The sequence below is a fragment of the Perna viridis genome, chromosome 3, assembly GCF_037379345.1.
Source record: "Perna viridis isolate PV_CMFRI_1.1 ecotype Kerala chromosome 3, ASM3737934v1, whole genome shotgun sequence".
NCBI lineage: Eukaryota > Metazoa > Mollusca > Bivalvia > Mytilida > Mytilidae > Perna > Perna viridis.
Genome location: NC_142447.1, coordinates 730583 through 750765, shown reverse-complemented (window position 1 = coordinate 750765; position 20183 = coordinate 730583). Strand labels below are relative to the sequence as shown.

Here is a 20183-nt window from a genome sequence, read left to right as displayed (position 1 = left end):
ATAATGACTATTTGCAGTTTTATTTTAATAAAATTTGTATTTCCTGTATAGCTTCTTGTGTTTGTTATTTTCACTTGCATGTCACATGGTTGTTGAATATATCTGAATGCCAAAAAGATGGCATGAAGCATGACTAAGCAATGTACCATAGTTTACAAGAAATATTAGCAATACTAAGAAATAATTAAAATTCAATTTTAAATTGTAATAAAAAGATGCTGACCTAATCATTATTGGTAATTTCATAACAATATAACGATAATGGGTATGGTGTATACGTCAAGAAAAACCGTCTTGATGGACTTGATTGAAAAGAAAACAATGAAAGATGATTACCGGGTAAAATGTGTTATAACATAAATCAGCAATCAATCCTTTGACCACCTTAATGGATAATTAATTTATTAAAATCCTCTGATCTAATAAGTGTCCAAGTTTCCGTTAAAAAATTGTTCTTCACATTTCTTAGTTTTTACCTATTCTAATCTGGTCATTAGTTGTATAAACAAAGTAGCATAAAATGGCAGTCTCCCTTGGGTCACCGGTAAACATAGAAAGATGACAACTCAAATATCTAAATCATTTCGAATATGAGCAATTTGATTAAAAAAAAACATACACATGTTTATGTTGATCACCCTGGATGTAAATACTTCCTCAGCACAAAAAAAAACAACAACAAACACATGATCATTCTTCACATTTTCCACCAAAAATTGTGCCTTTCCTTACAATTTCACTGATTGCTGTGCCTGTAAAAATTCAGTCCGAGTTCAGTCCGACTTATAAGCGGGTCAAGGCTAGATTTCAGATTTTTTGGACTGAGAAGAGGGTTCCGACTTATGTGCAGATCGACTTATATGCGAGTATATACAGTAATTTTAAATTTGCAGAAATATTTGTACTAATTACACAAGAACAGTACAGGTAAACAACATCTGGGACATACCACATGAATTTTTATATTCCTAAAAGGAGAGTAAATGAACAAATATTTGAAGGTAGACATGTACCAACACTTGATTACCTGCCAGAACCAGCTCAGGGACAATGTACCAACACCTGATTACCTACCGCAACCAGCTATGGGACAATGTACCAACACTTGATTACCTGCCAGAACCAGCTCAGGGACAATGTACAAACACCGGATTACCTACAGCAACCAGCTCTGGGACAATGTACCAACACTTGATTACCTTTCAGAACCAGCTCTGGGACAATGTACCAACACCTGATTACCTACCGCAACCAGCTCGGGGACAATACAATGTACCAACACCTGATTACCTATCAGAACAAGCTTGGGACAATGTACCAACAACCTGATAACCTACCGCAACCAGCTCTGGGACAATGTACCAACACCTGATTACCTACTGCAACCAGCTTGGGGACAATGTACCAACACCTGATTACCTAAACAGAACCAGCTCTGGGACAACGTACCAACAACCTGATAACCTACCGCAACCAGCTCTGGGACAATGTACAAACATCTGATTACCTAAACAGAACCAGCTTTGGGACAATTTACATTTTGTACCAACACCTGATTACTTAAAGAAACAGCTTGGGGACAATGTACATTTTGTACCAATACTGATTACCTTCCAGAACCAGTTTGGGGACAATGTACCAACACATGATTACCTACCAGAACCAGCTTGGGGACAGGGTGTACATCGTTCTGAGTCTCCCCATCCCCTTCCTACACCACAACAGCAGTCAGACAGCGACAGAAGTTGGGACATCCTGTCTCGACATAGGGAACCAGAGACCTGACGGAAACAGTATTTCCTCATTACCGCTGCAATGTAAAATTGAGACACATAGATTTCTTCAAATAGGAGTGGTTGAATTTCTTTTCAATTTGAGATAGTAATTTTTTTTGTTTTCAGTATGCATTATAAACTTCACTATTTCAAAAATGGACAATTTTTTTCAGTCAAAACTTGGCCACAGGAGAATAGGTATCAACAAATTATGAACACATTTTAATGGGTTTCTTTATTCAGTGCCTTTAAACAAATTTCGAAATTTCAGGAGCACTTTTTTTGTATATAAAATGTATCATTTTTTTAAACAAGGAAAGATCTCATGAATGAAACTTTTACATGCAAATGTCCATTGTCTGAATCGATCAATTTAGCAACCACAGAAACTCATGTGTTCAGAGTACCAAAAAATCTTGAAATATCTATTTTGTCTGTGAAATATGAAATCCTTGTTTCATCAGTTTTTATTACTGACTTTCTCATTTTACTTTACCTAAACACTGAGTTCTATCAGCTGACAACTCGTAGCCTGGGTTACATCGACAAAAATAGCTTCCTTCCGTGTTGACACATTGTCCATTAGGACAAGCATTAGGTATGACATCACATTCATTCATGTCTATAAAAAAACAACAGAAACTTTATAGTTGTTCAGAGGATGTAATTTTTATCACAGATTAATTACATTGGTGGTTGCCTTGTTCTTTATTCTATTTGTGTATTTTGTTACTATCAAGGTTACTTTAACTTTGAGAATTGATTTTCATGTTTGACTTAATAAAAGCATCTACATTTTCAATAGAGATTTTATGTTTTTTTACTTACAATTTGACAGAAAAATTAACAACACAAAAATCTAAACCATTAAAAAAGTTCTTTCAATGTATCAAGCATTATCCTATTATTGGTTGTAAAGTGTTGTAGAAACTGTGCTGATGACACAACCTTGTAACTGACACTGGTCAACAAATAATATGATATATAAAGATCCAACAATGAATTGTTGTAAACTTGTAGGATTTATTATTGGTTAAGTAGTAAGTTTCACTTTTGTACAGGGCTGCAAAAAATCTTGCTCTTCAGAGTAAATGCTTCTCTAGGATGAAAGCTAGAAAAGACCTCTTAATTGTTATTATATTTGGAATATGATTTTTTTGTGAGACATTGTGTCATTGATCATAATTCAGGGATATCAGTAGTTATTCAAGTAGCAGGGAAAAAAAGAAAAAGTAACAGGCAGACTGATGAAAATTTGACAAGCATTCCCCTGTTTTTGAAAATAGAGTAGCTGTCAAAAGATGAGCAAGTAGCCATGCAATGGCTTCTATTGACATGCCACTGACCATTTGCCCATGGACCCGTTAATCCCATGGATCTGTTAATCCCATGGATACCTTAATTATACCTTCACATTTCTTTGTGATAGGATTCTGTCTCTGTCCATCTTTACATTCACAGCTATAAGATCCCATAGTGTTGATACACTTTCCACCAACACATAGACCTGGGATCGCTCTACATTCATCCACATCTGAAAAGATAACTTTTCTCAGTTAAAAACATAAATTTTGGTTTTATATGATATCAAATGGAACCCACCAAAACTCTTTAATGTACATGTATAATACACTCAGAACAGCCCTCCATTTGTATTCATTTGAAAAACTAAATAAAAGCAGTTTACAGTGGAACTTAGTATGTTTCTAACAGTATAAAATTTAGAATTCAAGCAAAATTTCCGAAAACCAGAACTGTGACAAACTTCACATAGAGATACAACAGTGATCTACATTGGCAAGGCTCATACAACAGTGATATACCTTGACAAGGCTTATTTGCAACTAGACCCTATGATAATATCCTTTGTTAGACCTACCTTGGCAAGTGCTGGATTCATGATGAGGTAAGAAACCATTCCTACATATAGAAGGCGAGGTAGGACACTGCTCACAGGGATTGCCCCAGGCCTTCCCGACTGTGGCACAACACAACTGTTTGGTACAAACCACTCCAGTCAGCTGACCCCTGCACATGTTGTCCGACAGCTCTGTGAAACATGGTCCTGTCCGGTAATCTAAAATTATCAAAATGTCAAAGCAGCTGAGATACAAGATGTAATTCAAATAAAATTATCATTTTCCATTCTTTGCAAGAAAATGTTTTACTACTGCAGTGTTAAAAACATACTCTTGCCCATTTGCTTGCAAATTCATCATAATGCCATTGAAGGCCAATAGATCTCTTGGGCATTGTGCTCATTGAAAAAGCCTTAGTATGAGACCTTTACAATTTCATTGTTGCCATACAAGTGAAATTATTTTGACTTGAGTGGAGACAGGTTTCATCTATATTTCCTAATTAAAAATAATTTGTTTTCTGGACAACCATTGTGAAAAATATGGCATCTAATGGGACATTAAATGATACCCCCCTAATGTTGTGTTATTGAGACTCCATAATACTGTGAAAGTACTTTCGTTTTCGTGGTTAAGGGGAAAATGATCAGTTCATGGATTCTGGAATTCATGGAATTGACAACACTATCATACAAACGAATGGAGAACTTGCTTTTGGCTGGGAACCGAATTTTATGGTTTACCAAACCCATGAAAACTGGTACCCCACAAACAATAACACTTAAGAATTAACTTTCACAATTCTTTGTAATTCAAAGAAAGATAGATAACTAAAAAAAAAACTATTGTTGGAGGTAAATACAACTTAAAATGGCCATAACTTTTGTGTAAATAATCTGATCAAATTGAAATTCTTGACTTACGTTTTATGATACTCAATAAGGTCTAAAAACAAAATCACCTATGTTTCGGTCATCGATTTCTTACTCAAATCGCCTTGCTTTAGTTCTCTTGCTCTTGGTACAAAATTCATAGAATGCAGCAATGCTGCAGCATTTTAATTGATCGGATGTAGAAAGTACTTGCAAGTTGTACATGAAAATACAGTACAGATTGCAGCATAGTCTGATAAATGCCAGGTATACCTCCAATACCTAGCATAGCTGGCACATTCCTTAGAAGTTTACCTCTGTTATTTCTTATACACAACTCATCAATTAATTGGAAGTAAGTTTTGGTATCTGAGGTAAATTTTACCTGTTCACCTGGACAGGTACATGTAGCTAATTTAAATGGGTATTTAGTGAATTATTGAGTTATGATTAGTTTTTTTTTACACAAAACACTTGAGGTTTTATTAATTTGTTGGTTTATAAAAATTTAGTCTTAAATGAATAAATCTATATATTTTCATCCAAGAAACTGGTTATTTCTTGACTAAAATAGTGCATAACATGCAAAAAAGTTGTTTTTTGGAAAAACACTTTTATTTATTCAATTTCAAAGAAGGAAAGTGAGTTAAAAAGTTACAAATGTCACAGTTATGGTTTTCAAATTTGTACTCAAAATGAAATTGAAAAAGTTAACAAGAATAAAATTTTAAAAAAGGAATTAACATATTATTAACAAAAAAATAACAAGTAACTGAAGGCATCAGTGTTAGGTTTTCAGTAAGTGAAGGCATCAGTGTTAGGTTTTCAGTAACTGAAGGCATCAGTGTTAGGTTTTCAGTAAATGAAGGCATCAATGTTAGGTTTTCAGTTACTGAAGGCATCAGTGATAGGTTTTCAGTAAATGCAGGCATCAGTGATAGGTTTTCAGTAAATGAAGACATCAGTGTTAGCTTTTCAGTAAATGAAGGCATCAGTGTTAGGTTTTCAGTAACTGAAGGGATCAGTGTTAGGTTATCAGTAAGTGAAGGCATCAGTGTTAGGTTTTCAGTAAGTGAAGGCATCAGTGTTAGGTTTTCAGTAAATGAAAGTATCAGTGTCAGGTTTTCAGTAAATGAAGGCATCAGTGTTAGGTTTTCAGTTACTGAAGGCATCAGTGATACGTTTTCAGTAACTGAAGACATCAGTGTTAGTTTTAAATGAAGGCATCAGTGTTAGTTTTAAATGAAGGCATCAGTGTAAGTTAAAATGAAGGCATTAGTGTCAGGTTTAAATGAAGACATCAGTGTTAGGTTTTCAGTTACTGAAGGCATCAGTGATAGGTTTTCAGTAACTGAAGGCATCAGTGTTAGATTTTCAGTTACTGAAGGCATCATTGGTAGGTTTTCAGTAACTGAAGGCATCAGTGTTAGTTTTTCAGTAACTGAAGGCATCAGTGTTAGGTTTTCAGTAAATGAAGGCATCAGTGTTAGGTTTTCAGTAAATGAAGGCATCAGTGTTAGGTTTTCAGTAAATGAAGACATCAGTGATAGGTTTTCAGTAAATGAAGGTATCAGTGTTAGGTTTTCAGTAAATGAAGGCATCAGTGATAGGTTTTCAGTAAATGAAGGCATCAGTGATAGGTTTTCAGTAAATTAAGGCATCAGTGTTCGGTTTAAATGATGGCATCAGTGTTAGGTTTCCAGTAAATGAAGGCATCAGTGATAGGTTTTCAGTAAATGAAGGCATCAGTGATAGGCTTTCAGTAAATGAAGGCATCAGTGATAGGTTTTCAGTAAATGAAGGCATCAGTGTTCGGTTTAAATGATGGCATCAGTGTTAGGTTTCCAGTAAATGAAGGCATCAGTGTTAGGTTTTCAGTAAATGAAGGCATCAGTGTTAGTTTTTCAGTAACTGAAGGCATCAGTGTTAGGTTTTCTGTAAATGAAGGCATCAGTGTTAGGTTTTCAGTAAATGAAGGCATCAGTGATAGGTTTCCAGTAAATGAAGGCGTCAGTGTTAGGTTTTCAGTAAATGAAGGCATCAGTGTTAGGTTTTCTGTAAATGAAGGCATCAGTGATAGGTTTTCAGTAAATGAAGGCATCAGTGATAGGTTTTCAGTAAATGAAGGCATCAGTGTTAGGTTTAAATGATGGCATCAGTGTTAGGTTTCCAGTAAATGAAGGCATCAGTGATAGGTTTTCAGTAAATGAAGGCATCAGTGATAGGTTTTCAGTAAATGAAGGCATCAGTGATAGGTTTCCAGTAAATGAAGGCATCAGTGTTAGGTTTTCAGTAAATGAAGGCATCAGTGTTCGGTTTAAATGATGGCATCAGTGTTAGGTTTTCTGTAAATGAAGGCATCAGTGATAGGTTTTCAGTAAATGAAGGCATCAGTGATAGGTTTAAATGACGGCATCAGTGTTAGGTTTTCAAATCAGAGAGTTTTGACATATTATTTTTTGCATTTTTAATTGGCCAATTGGTGAACTGAACTGACTGAAGGATTTGTCAAAGAAAAAGATTTTTTTCACAAAAGAGGTTGACTGCTTACATACACCCAAACATGTATATATGACAATAATTACATGATTATTTTTAACACTTGAAGTGTAACAAATCTTTTTCTTCTCAAGACTTGCAATTTTTTAAAAGCAAAATTTTTTTTTTAATTTAATAAAAAATGCAATATTATAACATGATTTAAATAATGGATAAACAATAAAGTAAAATACATTGATAGATTTATAAAGCAGTAGCAACTGATGTTTAAAGTTTTTAATTTACCCTCAGGTTCATTCTAAGTAATCAGTGATAGGCTTGGTGTTCTATAACCTTTTCCACATCCTATCATCCTGGTTGCAAATATCAATTACAAAAACACTGCATGTATGTTTTACAATAAAAGAACAGAATCTTAATTTTGCATACATTTTCAATTATATAATTTAATCATATATTTAAAATCTTAACAGTTTCTTTAATTGCAATAAAACTGGTAAGAAAATATTAAATCTGTTATATAAAAATTAAATAATTGTAATTTTCTTTCATGTTTTTGTTAAATTTTAGTATCCAAATATAACAATATAAACAGAATAGATATGGTGTAAGTTATTCAGACTTAATCTTAAAATGTAAGGTTTTCAAGTCAGAAGTTTCAACACACATTTAATTAGTTTCACAGTTATACAAGTAAATATTAAATAGTAAATTAAAAGGAAATAATGAAACCCTAATTTTAACTAGAGATTTAATGTTTTATTAGTAAAACTAGTAATCTTGAAATGTTAACAAAATATGTAGGATGGAGCCTGATACACACTGTGATTGTATATTCAAAATTTGCTTTTTTTAAATTAGTAAAAATAAATTTTTACTTCAAAGGAAAATTAGATATTATATAAAATAACATTTAAAATAAAAATGTCATGTTTATACAATGTATTTAAAATTTTGTAAAATATAAAAATAACAAAAAAACTTGCCTTTAACACAACTGTTTTTTTTAACTTTTACATGTATATCAATTATAAAATACTGAGGTTAGCCACCTGTGTGTGATAATCAACTGTACAGGTAAAACCACCAGTAGGTCCATGTACCTGTTCAGTTAATTAGTCACTTCCTGTTGTAAATTGGATACAGGTGATGCTGGGGTGGGGGTCATGTTAATTAGGAGCCAATAAGCAATAAATACCTGGCATTGGATGCCAGGTGTGAGGTGTGCCAGGTATTTATCTGACTGCGAGCTGTACTGTACATACTACAGCAGTATCACAATAGAGGCAGCAATAAAGGTAGGTTTCGAAGTCCTGCAAATCTATGAATTAAAAAAAAAAGAACCTTCCTTCTGACCCTAATTTTGAAGATGTTACTAGAAACATATACTATACAAAGTTTGAAAAAGATCCTTAAATACAATTATCTTCTCAAGTTATCATCAGGAAACTGTCAGGGGACGGACAGACAATATCACATAATACTTCACCACTTAGTGTGCTGGGGTATAAAAGTTATTTTTTATTCTGTACAGAAATATATTTTCTGAGTGCATACATAACTTTCTGATAACATTTAAGAAGAGTAAAATATTTGCAATAAAATTTTCATGTCAGGTTACATCTTCATCTACAGCTTGTAAATGCTTGACTGGGATAGTAAAAATTGCCAAAAGATGGAAAATCAGGAATCCAGAGGAAGGAACATAGAAAAATTCACCAAAAAGGATAACTGCAAAGGTGTTAGTGAATACTGGTAGTTGGAATACACAGATATCAGACAAGACAGAACGTTGGAATACACAAGTGTCAGACAAGACAGAACGTTGGAATACACAAGTGTCAGACAAGACAGGACGTTGGAATACACAGGAGTCAAACAAGACAGGACATTGGAATACACAGGGGTCAGACAAAACAGTAGTTGGAATACACAGATATCAGACAAGACAGGACATTGGAATACACAGGTGTCTGACAAGACAGAACATTGGAATACACAGGAGTCAAACAATACAGGACATTGGAATACACGGGTGTCAGACAAGAGAGTAGTTGGAATACACAGATATCAGACAAGACAGGATATTGGAATACACAGGTGTCAGACAAGACAGGACATTAGAATATACAAATATCAGACAAGACCAGACGGAATACACAGGTGTCAGACAAGACAGGACGTTGGAATACACAGATATCAGACAAGACAGGACATTGGAATACACAGGTGTCAGACAAGACAGGATGTTGGAATACACAGGTGTCAGACAAGACAGGACATTGGAATACACAGATATCAGACAAGACAGGACATTAGAATATACAAATATCAGACAAGACCAGACGGAATACACAGATATCAGTCAAGACAGGACAATGGAATACACAGGTGTCAGACAAGACAGGACGTTGGAATATTCAGATATCAGACAAGACCGGACATTGGAATACACAGGTGTCAGACAAGACAGGACGTTGGAATATACAGATATCAGACAAGACAGGACATCGGAATACACAGGTGTCAGACAAGACAGGACATTGGAATACACAGATATCAGACAAGACAGGACATTGGAATACACAGGTGTCAGACAAGACAGGACGTTGGAATATTCAGATATCAGACAAGACCGGACGTTGGAATACACAGGTGTCAGACAAGACAGGACGTTGGAATATACAGATATCAGACAAGACAGGACATCGGAATACACAGGTGTCAGACGAGACAGGACCTTGGAATAAACAGATATCAGACAAGACAGGACATTGGAATACACAGGTGTCAGACAAGACAGGACGTCGGAATACACAAACATAAGAAAATGCAGCTGAACCTTGTTAAGTTGAAGTCAAAGGGACCAGGCAAATATGTTCAAGTTTTCCAAGGTCGAGTATAACTCAGAAGTAGTTTGGTTGATGACAGTTTCTGCATTTACATCATTTATTGTGCTTGTACGTGTATAAGTATTTCACTTTACAGGGTACTTCAGGATGCCCAGCCTTTCATATCGAAGGATATTTTTGTGTTGTATATCATGATTTAAATACTGAACGGCACCAAGTGTTTTAGGAAAATTTCATTTTTATTTTTTCTGCATAGAAAACATTAACTTCATAACATGCTGCTTTCTATGACTCACAATCAGGAGTTTCGTCAAGCCATGTGCTCTACCATTACTACGATAAAATTGCAGATTCACTAGCAAAACAAATGTAGTCATTGTAATACAATTAAATTGTCTGCTTGATGTTTAATTATATTTTCAGATACCATTATAATTCATCTGTAATTTTTTTATTTTGATCAAAATATCCGATATCACTGTTAGTGTGAATTCTGACATGTGATTAATACAACTCGTTTCTTTTCACTACACACACTATTTTGGATTAATTAAATACACAAATCAAGCCATACAGAGTGTCAACAAATAATTTCAAAAGCCATGCTAATCATAGTAAAAACACACTACGATCATGCTTGGTAAGAAAGTAATCAGTTTTTGACTAATTATTTGACTTTGAGACATCAGGGTTAATTAACCCCTAAGTCCTATTGAAGGAACTGAATGAAAACCTCGAGTTATCCTAGATTTCAAATAATCCGAGTTCAAGTTAAATTGTATTGAAGTGAAGGGAGTTTTGCTGGAACTTTAAAATTAGTTTGAGTTATCCACGACTCTTCTGAGATCGACACATCAAGGTTTGACTGTACAGGTTTCTGGAATAAAAAGGTGTAAGGCAAGTCTGGAAATTGGATATAATACAGATGGATGGAATACACAGGTGTCAGATGAGCCAGCATATTGGGATACACAGGTGTAAAATTTCACAGTAGTTGGAATACAAGGTGTCAAAGAGGACTGGTTCAACTGAATGTAAATTCAAAACAATTACTCCAACAAGACAAACAATGTTTATAAACATATAAAAACGAAATTATCCTGAAGCAACCAATTGAAAACTTTCACTACAAGAATTCTATGCATATTTCTCATGGGAAATCCATCAACAGTTAATGTATAATGAGATACAAGAAGGTGCATTGTACTTGTACAAATCATATGCAAAACATATGTGGTGTAAAAGAAATAAAGATTCCAGATGTCAGTAACAATAAAAACATGGCACATTTTCAAATTACAGACAAAACTGGCAAATATGTTGAGTAACTCTATTTGCGCCAATTTTGTGGTTATTAGAAAAGTTTTTACAATACTACATACTACAGAGAGTAATTTACATGTCTGTTTACCAAAACACATTATAGTTATGTGTATCAGTGTCAAATTTACTTTCTTTGTGGTGAAAACAACTTATATTCATTCTTTCTCTTGATAATTGAGACTATTAACCTGGGCATATATCTGAAGTCAAGAAAATTAAATAGTGACTGGGGGTTCTAAAAAGTTCAACTGCACTCTAAGGGATTTCAAAAACTTTTATTTCAACAGGAGAATTTAAGATTTGAAATCAGATTTTTTTCTGTTTAAGTTCTAACAAAATTCCAATTTTAACAGGTGATTTCATAGAAGTGAAGTGGTTGAAATAAGCCTGGTGCCTCCTCCTGTTGAAAACCGTGTATTTTGTTAGATAAATCTACATATTCACATGTACATGCATATTTTTTAGTCTAACTTAATTTTGGCACATTGGTTTGAAGTCATGAAATCTGTTTGAAATTCTGTGTATAATTTTAACCTCAATCTGAATTTACCGTACCAACTTCACATCTTGGTCCTGAGAATCCATAAACACAAGCACACCTGTTGTTTCCCATACATCGTCCTCCATTTAAACAACCAGGACTGCAATTCTCTGGAAAATACAGATTGTAGATATTTTTTTAAAATACATGAACATGAAAAAAACAAAATTCATATGATAAAAAATTCTTATTATGCAGACAAAATAAAGTGGATCAATTTGTGATATACATGAACTTATGGGTTCAAATCAGCACTGGTCTGAGGTCCAGTACCCTTGATTTCTGACAAAGTACCTTTATAGTATCATTTTCCTAGGTCCTATACAAAATGTACCTATCATATGTATGCCTAATCTTATTAAGGACCTTCCATTTTCTTGAAGATGACCTTTCATTGAGTATGCCATAAAGTCTATGACTATTCACTCTCTGAGTAAATTTGGACATCTGTGTAAACTAATGAACATGTACAGTAAAGATATAATAGCCACTGAAAGTCACCTGCTTCAGGTCAAACTCTGTGTGTTTTTTTTTAAAACTTTAATTTCTATTTTAATTATATGCATGTGTAGCGGTGCATTGAATTGACAGCAACTTTTATATTAATTAGGCTTCACAGAGTCTTGCAAATTCTTGCAATTTATAAGCATCAATCGTATATCATTTTAATGTCAAGTCATTACAAAGTTACTGTCCACATGTATGTCAACTACATGAAATACAACCTTGACTCCTTGCATAATGTTTCTGATAATAGCATGTAAGCTGTATATTAAACCATACTTTTGAAATAAATATTTTATTACAGCTATCAACTGAGTATTAGACAAGCGTTCTGAGAGTATTGCAAAACAGTACACAGTCCCCTACCGGCTGCTTATATCACTGACCCAAACATTACCTTAGAAAAAAATCAGTGAAGCAGAAAGAAACTTAAACTTAATCTGTAACTCATCATGGTAGACTAACATACCAAAAATCAGCTTAATATCAGCAAGCATTTAGACAAAAAATGCGGAAAATTTATATTTCGGTAAATTTTTCAAAGTTCAAGGGCCACAACTCAGACAAAAATCAGCAAAGCAGCAGAACAAACATAAACTTGATCTTAACTCATAAGGGTAGACTCATATACCAAAAATCAGCTCCATATTTGCAAACATTAGAAAAAAGTGTGGAAAACTTAAAATTCCAGTAAATTTTTTGCAGTTCAAGGGCCATAACTAAGACAACAATCATCAATGCGAAACAAATTGTACCCTTGACCTATAACGCATCATGGTTGACTCACATACCAAAAATCAGCTCAATAACTGCAAGCGTTTAGAAAACAATTAGCGAAAAACTTCAAATTTTTTTCCAGCCTGAGAGACGACAAAGTGCAAATCTAAAGTCCTGTTCGGCTAAAGCTAGAAGGGGACTAACAAGTTATTCACGAAGAGAAAAAGTCATTCTTTTTTGTCAATTTTCCCTAGCAAATGGTAATGCTTGAGAATTTGCCTCTAATGTGCTAGTGTGCCCTTTTTGTCTTTAAATTACCCTGCACTGGTCAAAAGCTGCAGGGAACAGAGTGATCATGTATATCTGGGTATCTTGATCTATCAAAGAAACCATCTTAAACATACACTGTACCTCTCCTTCCTTACCTCTACTTAATATGCTGTAAAATCCATTAATTACCACGGTCAGTACATACATTAAGCTAACACCAGTACATACATTTGTATAGTACATATGTGGCAATCTACATACAACTGTACTGAAAAGTCCAGAGACAGATGAATTGCAAATGACCTTGTTAATTTAAAGGTTACCTTACATTGCACAACTTATAATTACATCATAGTTCTTGTATTAGGCCAACAAAAAAAAATGTCTATTACGGGTTACCCATCTGACCTTGAGCCATTTTACCCACTAACAAATATAAAAATCGGTAATTTCTGGTGAATCCTGTGTTGGAGACATGACATTTTTTCGTTCTCCAATGTGTATGGTCGACCCACTTGTAAACAGAAGCCAGTCAGCAGCTGGGTGATCACAGATATACATGTAGTTATTAATATTACATACTGGTACAAATATGTTGTTAACAAGTGCATGAAACAACACTCAGAGACTAAGGATTTGGTCAAAGTAGTCATAATCTGTGCCGAAAAAAATAAAATGTCAACCTACTTAACATATTTTTTATTAAAGAAAGTGGCCTTTAACAGACATATTTTTTCCTTGGCCTTAATAACTCATGCAGTTATACAAATTTATACGCATAAATGGCTATATCAACAGGGGGGAAAATAAACAGTCGCCCACTTGCCAATGGTGACCAAAAAGGTGCTTGGGCTACCATTTTTTCTATTTTCGATCAGAAATGTAGCGTCCCTAGTTAAATTTTATCAGTAACCAGTTGTAATAAAACAGAAATCGTTCATTATCGATGTTGGTTTCTTATTTAGAATTGCTTTTTAATTTCTGCATCCAGTATTTCTAAAAATATGGAAATTTATTTCTGGGGTTAAAAAACCCCAGAAAACCGACACCACAGCCAAGAGAAAGATATACAAAAAAGGATATGAATCTAATAAACGGTCATTAATCTCTAGAATATTCAAACAGTCTACTGTTTCTTGTATTAAAGTTTTGAAAGTATATGAATTGGTTGTATAATCTTAATTCATTGAAAGGGATATATTATCCAAAGCACATTTTTTAACTTCAACTGCACATTTTAGGGATTTCCATGATGCATATAAATAGGGAGGCTACGGAGTGAATGTGTGTGTGACAGCAAATCACACGATACAGTGAAAAAAATAAAAATTATCAAGGAACAGGGCTTTTCTACCTGTTCTGCATCTTGATTTTGCATGAGGGTCTTCAACAATGAACAAATACATGTACATGTAGTTCATAATCTCGAACAAGTATTTTTACCTACCAAAATTTTGTCCAAAAAAGTCTGGGCTACCAACTTTTTTTCTTGGCTAATTGATTTTATAGTTTAATAGCCTAGGTGGCTACTGGCCTCAAAAAGTTGATCTTGACCCCTGATCAACTGGGTCCTGCACACAAATGTACTTATGGGCAGCAAAAGCATCAATACCCGATTTGTGCATGTAAAATCAGTAACTTAAAAACAGTCTTATGGCAGCTTCATTTTCATATACTTGGTAAATGAATCTGAGGAACACACCAGTCTAGGAAACATTAAATAGCTTTGATGATTAAATACAAATTGAATCTGAGGTTTTTCTAAGATAGGGATGGTCAAACCATGGCACCCGAATGTTTTAAAAATGACGTAATCGATAATGGACATTTTGGACCATGAAAACCCACAGTTCCTTACCAAAGTTTGACATTTCCGATCATACATATTTCAGATCATGACAAAAGGAGAACGCACAAGGACAATAAAAACCATATATCATGACACATTTTACCAATTTCGAAGTTAATAACAAGGCTAACAAAACTTATGAAAAGACTTACACTATAGTTGTTTGAATTTATATATTTCTTCGGAGGGTTTCATCTTCCTCATATTACAAAGAATTTGGAAAGGACAAGCCAGTAGCCCTTGAGTAGGATCTTGTGAAGCGAATGTCACTTTGTCAGTGTTGAAAATTTATGCTGTCCGATTTAAACGTGGAAATGAACACAGTAATACTTTCAAACATTTGTAAACACACTAATAAACTTAAAAAATTACAACAGCAACGATCTGCTGCATACATGTACCGTCATCATCGATATAGGTTACAGACCACCAATTCAACCAATGAGCATTTGGAACGTACGCAAAAATAGTCCTACGCAGAAATTACCCCTGTTCCTCATAGTGCTGTGAAAAAAGTTCTCGTCTTATTTAAAAAATTTAAACAGTTTCTGAAAGGAAAAACATTTCTGTACATTTTATAGGTGCATTTTGCTTCTTGTGATGTGAAGCCTAATCTCCATAATGATTTTTAAATATACCCCTATCTTGTGAAAACACTGGGATTTCCCATGCTATTTATAGACCCTTCACTTCCGGTGACCAGTACTGCACTGCAAGTCTGCTAACCCCACATGCCATTCTGAGGATTGTGAGCTGACATATGTAGAATCATGCTGATATATAGTCATCTGCAGGTTAAAGTTAAGGTAAAGTCCAGAGAAGCCATTGAATATTGTGAAATTAGCATAGAAGCCTATGGGAAGTGGAATTAGTGGTTTTTAGTCTATAAGCCATATCGTTTCACATGACATTTCTTCCCGCCAAAAGTGACATTTTAAATGAATGCAAATTCGGACAACTCATGTACTTGTTCCGGAAATCATATATTTCTTTTAATAGCGTTACTTTCATATTTTTAATTAACCAAATAGTAATGCTCTTACGAAAAAGGAAAATAAAAATACAGCTGGAAATATGGCTAAACTTTAAGCTAAGTGCCAAAAAAAGCATCTTAGTCCAGATATTCATGACGTTCGCTGATGCGTTTTTAGAAACTTAGAAATCTGACGTTTATGCCTCACTCCAATGGAGGTGACTAGGCAAAATAATATTAATTAGCCTCCCAAGACGACATAAATATTAAGACTAAGTTATTCCTCAAGAGTCATTCCTTCCAAAGAAGTACTCACGTGCAGCACTTTGACAGTTCGGCGACATTTGTCCATTGGAGCAAATACATCTGTTCGGACTTACACATTTACCGCCACCACCACAATTCTTTATACAAACAGCTAAAGAGGTAAATTAAAGGAAATAATTCAAGAGCTTGGCATAGATAACATAAAATTGTACATTTTCCGTTGGACCAAACTAAATTCACTAAAAAGTGGAGAGCAATTTTATTGGTTTTCTTTTTCGGGGGTGCTTTGCTTTGTTAATTGTTTTAATTTAAACGAAGTTCAAAATAAAATAAAACGCCTCACTTTTAAGACAAAATAGACAAATTCTGTATAAGACAGTGACCTGAAATAAAGGTATACACGCCAAAGTTACATGTAACATTACTATTCTTAGTTCCCAACTTTAAATTTCAGAAAGAAGGAAACTGGTCATAGTTTTGAGCAACGTTTTTGTACAGTTTAATTTGATGTATAGTTTGGGTAAACAAATTAACTTTATTTCGATGAATGATTGTTCTTTGTTCTGACTTTTCCGGTACGCCCCTATGCTCTTCTATCCGAGTCAGTGATATACTAGTATGTTTATTGTCAAATTATGAAAAGTAAAGGTTTTAACAACCTTGAATCAACCCAGCCTATGGGGTATCTGACCGAGGAACTCGGTTAGAGTATGTCCTACTATAGAGGCTGGGCTGCTGTGTTGGATCTCTGCATGGTATACTCCAAGACCCCGCGTGGGTCTAAGAGCGTGTCCCCACTCAAAACCAGGGGCGTAGCTAGGCCTGTTTTAGTTGTACGCAAAATTACGGCGAGGGGTCTTTGGGGGGGAGGTCGCTCAAGGCCCCCAATGAGTCCGACAAGGCAAAGCCCTGAGGGAAACTCCTGAATTTTAACGATTTTGGAGCCCGTTTTTCAGAGCCTATACTACGTTCATGGTATGCATATGTGATAAAACGTAAACGTATGTATACGGAAAAGTACAAAATTTCCGGAATTGATGGTTTTGATATCGCGAATTACTTTATGGTGTATATTGGAGTATCATTATGTATTAAAAAGAATTTGTCATTACATAAAACCTTTATTTCATCTTTAAAATCTGTGTTTTTATTTTTGATACTTTTTCCGAAAGTACGCAACTGCGTATTTGCGTACAGGCAGCTACGCCCAAGTAAACCGTCATGGAGATACGCAAACTGAAGATTGAAAAATATACGGGACAGAAGAAAAGATTAAATATGGACATGACCGTTTCATCACTATTTTTCAATGCAGCGTATGACCATACCGTATCACTAAGAATGGATCGGATTCTGTTGATCGGTATTTTTTAAATATCTTATTTCAAGTGCATTTATTCACACAGAAATGAAGTGAGTCCAGTCAAAGAAAACCGACACGCTAATTTAGACTTTATTTATATGAAAGGACAAGAATTCTTGTAGATTTTAATGACCTCCTTGGTTAGTTTAATATTTAAAAAGCAGAATCGAGTAATAGAAAAAAAACTAAAACTTTTATCGTGACAAATCAGAAAAAAATGATAAACCAACACTTTGATGACTTTAATGTTTTATTGTGATTACGCGCCTGTCAAAATACCAAAAAGAAAGAAGAACAAACAAAAATCACCAAAAAAGTTAAAAAACAAAACAAAACAAAAACACGCACACAAACAATCAAGAAACGGTAAATTCGGCATGTAAATGATCTTTTCTTTGATCCAACTGGTGTCGGGTGTAGTAACTGAATTTTTTAATCCTATAGCTATCCAGCTGTTTGTGTTGCAAAATGTTGTAAATGTACATTTGCTCTTGTTTGTTTTGCTTTGTTGTTTTCTGGTGATTTTTTTTATTTACCTTTATCTACGTCTCAATGTATGTGAAGCCAATGTTAGGAAAATTATAATAGTCGCACCGAGGTGTCCATTTCCGGGGATAATGCCATTGCTTTCATTCACAGCTTTGTCCTCGGCTGTGTATTGAGGACGGTATGGGTATAGTATTATAAAGCTTAGTAGAAGAATGTGTTAGAAAATGTGTTGTGGACTGATCTTAGGCGAGACGGTAGTTTAATTACAAAAATATTTATGTATTCATTAAAATGCCGACAAAATTCTATCTAACATTACCCGAGATAAAACGATACAGATTAGATGAAATATCATGCCTAGCAATTATGTTTCTTCATAAATTAAAAAGTTGTTTGGTATTGCAATAAATGCCTACTGTTTTGTCGAGGTCAGTGTTGACAGTTTTTATATTTATGTGGTTCATAGAAATACCAGATAAATATAAAGTTTCAGACAAGCGTGCCGATTTTACCAAACTGCTGACTTGAAATTAAAATTTAAGATCTCCCTTTTCCATCTTTTAGTCTTTAATCAAGTTAGTTTAAAGATTGTACGAAAATGATAATAGATTTCAAATCAAATGTCAACATAGGCTACCTTAAAAAATTTGGCTCATATTGTTCAAAATATCGGCACAAAGCTCACGTACAGTTCAATAAAGAAACACACTCTTACTAAAAAAAGTACCAGTCCTAATAAAATTCAGACATTACCAATGGTAGGGGTGATTCATGGTGAAGAAAATCCCACTGAACAAATAATGCTTCTTTGGTCTACATATGCTATATTTTACGTAACGCCAGTCTGTTCTTTTGTATTCAGATCCATATTTTAGAGAAAATATCACGTTTATCTTGTACTAAAATCAACCAAATCAAACCAAGTCAAGAACGATAACACTTGCAAAGAGCCAATTTCATATACATTCTATATAAAAGCATAAATCACCGATCCCGTCTGATTTTTATTAAGACTGCTACTTAAAAAATATTGAATTTATCACTTTTTTACCATGGATGTGGCGTAAAGAGCTTTGTAGTATGTCACATTAGAATTGAAACATGATATGTCTCCGTTTCTTGAAACTAAATAGCTGTGGGGTGGTACGTGTACATGTGATGTCAGTATTTGAGGAAGAATTAAACCAATTGACAGACATGACATGAAAATTTTTAACCGTTATTAGGTATATGCTTATGAAAATATTTCTCGCCTGACCGAAATATGGCCTTGTTATTTCCGCTGACTCAGCAATGTACATTGTGAATTGAGATTTTTTTTAGGTTGTATACTTATCACTAAAAAATATTTAATTTCACTGGAATATGTATACAAAAAAAAGTAAAAATACTCACGAATGAGACAGTTATATGTTCCTGGAGATCGAGTCCAGCCCGGACAACAATACCTTCGGTTTAGTGGTCCACATACCCTCCTAAAAATGGAAAATTTGAACAAATACAAATTAAAACTTTATTTCAAGGGAACATGAGTAGTCATTTATTTATTTATTTTCTGGCATGATATCTTGATTTTTCACAAATTTACTCCCCCAGACAAATGCGAACCAAACAAGTCAAGATCGATTACTGCATATTTATTTATTGTTCTCCTTCTCAACGGCTTTCTATGTAACTAATCAGTTGATTTCATTAAAGGGATAATGCCCTTATAAGTAGTGCGAACACACAACAATGTGATGAAATAGCATACAAATGTAGCCGTGACTTTTTTATCGCGAAGTTTAGGATGTGAATGATTGTTCAAGGGTGTAATGAACAAACTGTAATAGATAAAGATATTTCCCATAGCATTTGAATATGCTTCTGTTCATATAGTATATAACAATGATCCAGTCATTTAAGTAAGTCGATTGGTAAGTAATGGACGGAGGTGTTTCCTGGAATGGACAGACGGAATCAGCACAGTAATTATATATGTCAAATAGACTGCTATATTCAAATATATAATAATTCAAAAAGGGGAACTT

General features: G+C 34.2%; 1 protein-coding gene across 3 annotated transcripts in view; it reads right to left on the bottom strand.

The window, feature by feature from the left end:
• LOC148620564 (fibrillin-2-like) overlaps positions 1 to 20183 on the bottom strand; it is a 90690-nt gene that overhangs the window by 62534 nt on the left and 7973 nt on the right. The window contains exons 2-8 of one of the 3 annotated variants that reach the window (XM_088574219.1): positions 19549 to 19628; positions 16351 to 16452; positions 11736 to 11831; positions 3655 to 3852; positions 3184 to 3309; positions 2272 to 2397; positions 1658 to 1810 (exon numbers count right to left, since the gene is read on the bottom strand). In XM_088574219.1, the coding sequence (XP_088430345.1) occupies positions 1658 to 1810; positions 2272 to 2397; positions 3184 to 3309; positions 3655 to 3852; positions 11736 to 11831; positions 16351 to 16452; positions 19549 to 19628 (881 nt within the window). Of the gene's footprint in view, positions 1 to 1657; positions 1811 to 2271; positions 2398 to 3183; positions 3310 to 3654; positions 3853 to 11735; positions 11832 to 13367; positions 13481 to 15787; positions 15887 to 16350; positions 16453 to 19548; positions 19629 to 20183 lie in introns of those variants that run through there. The other 2 variants (XM_088574221.1, XM_088574220.1) reach the window with 2 other exon arrangements.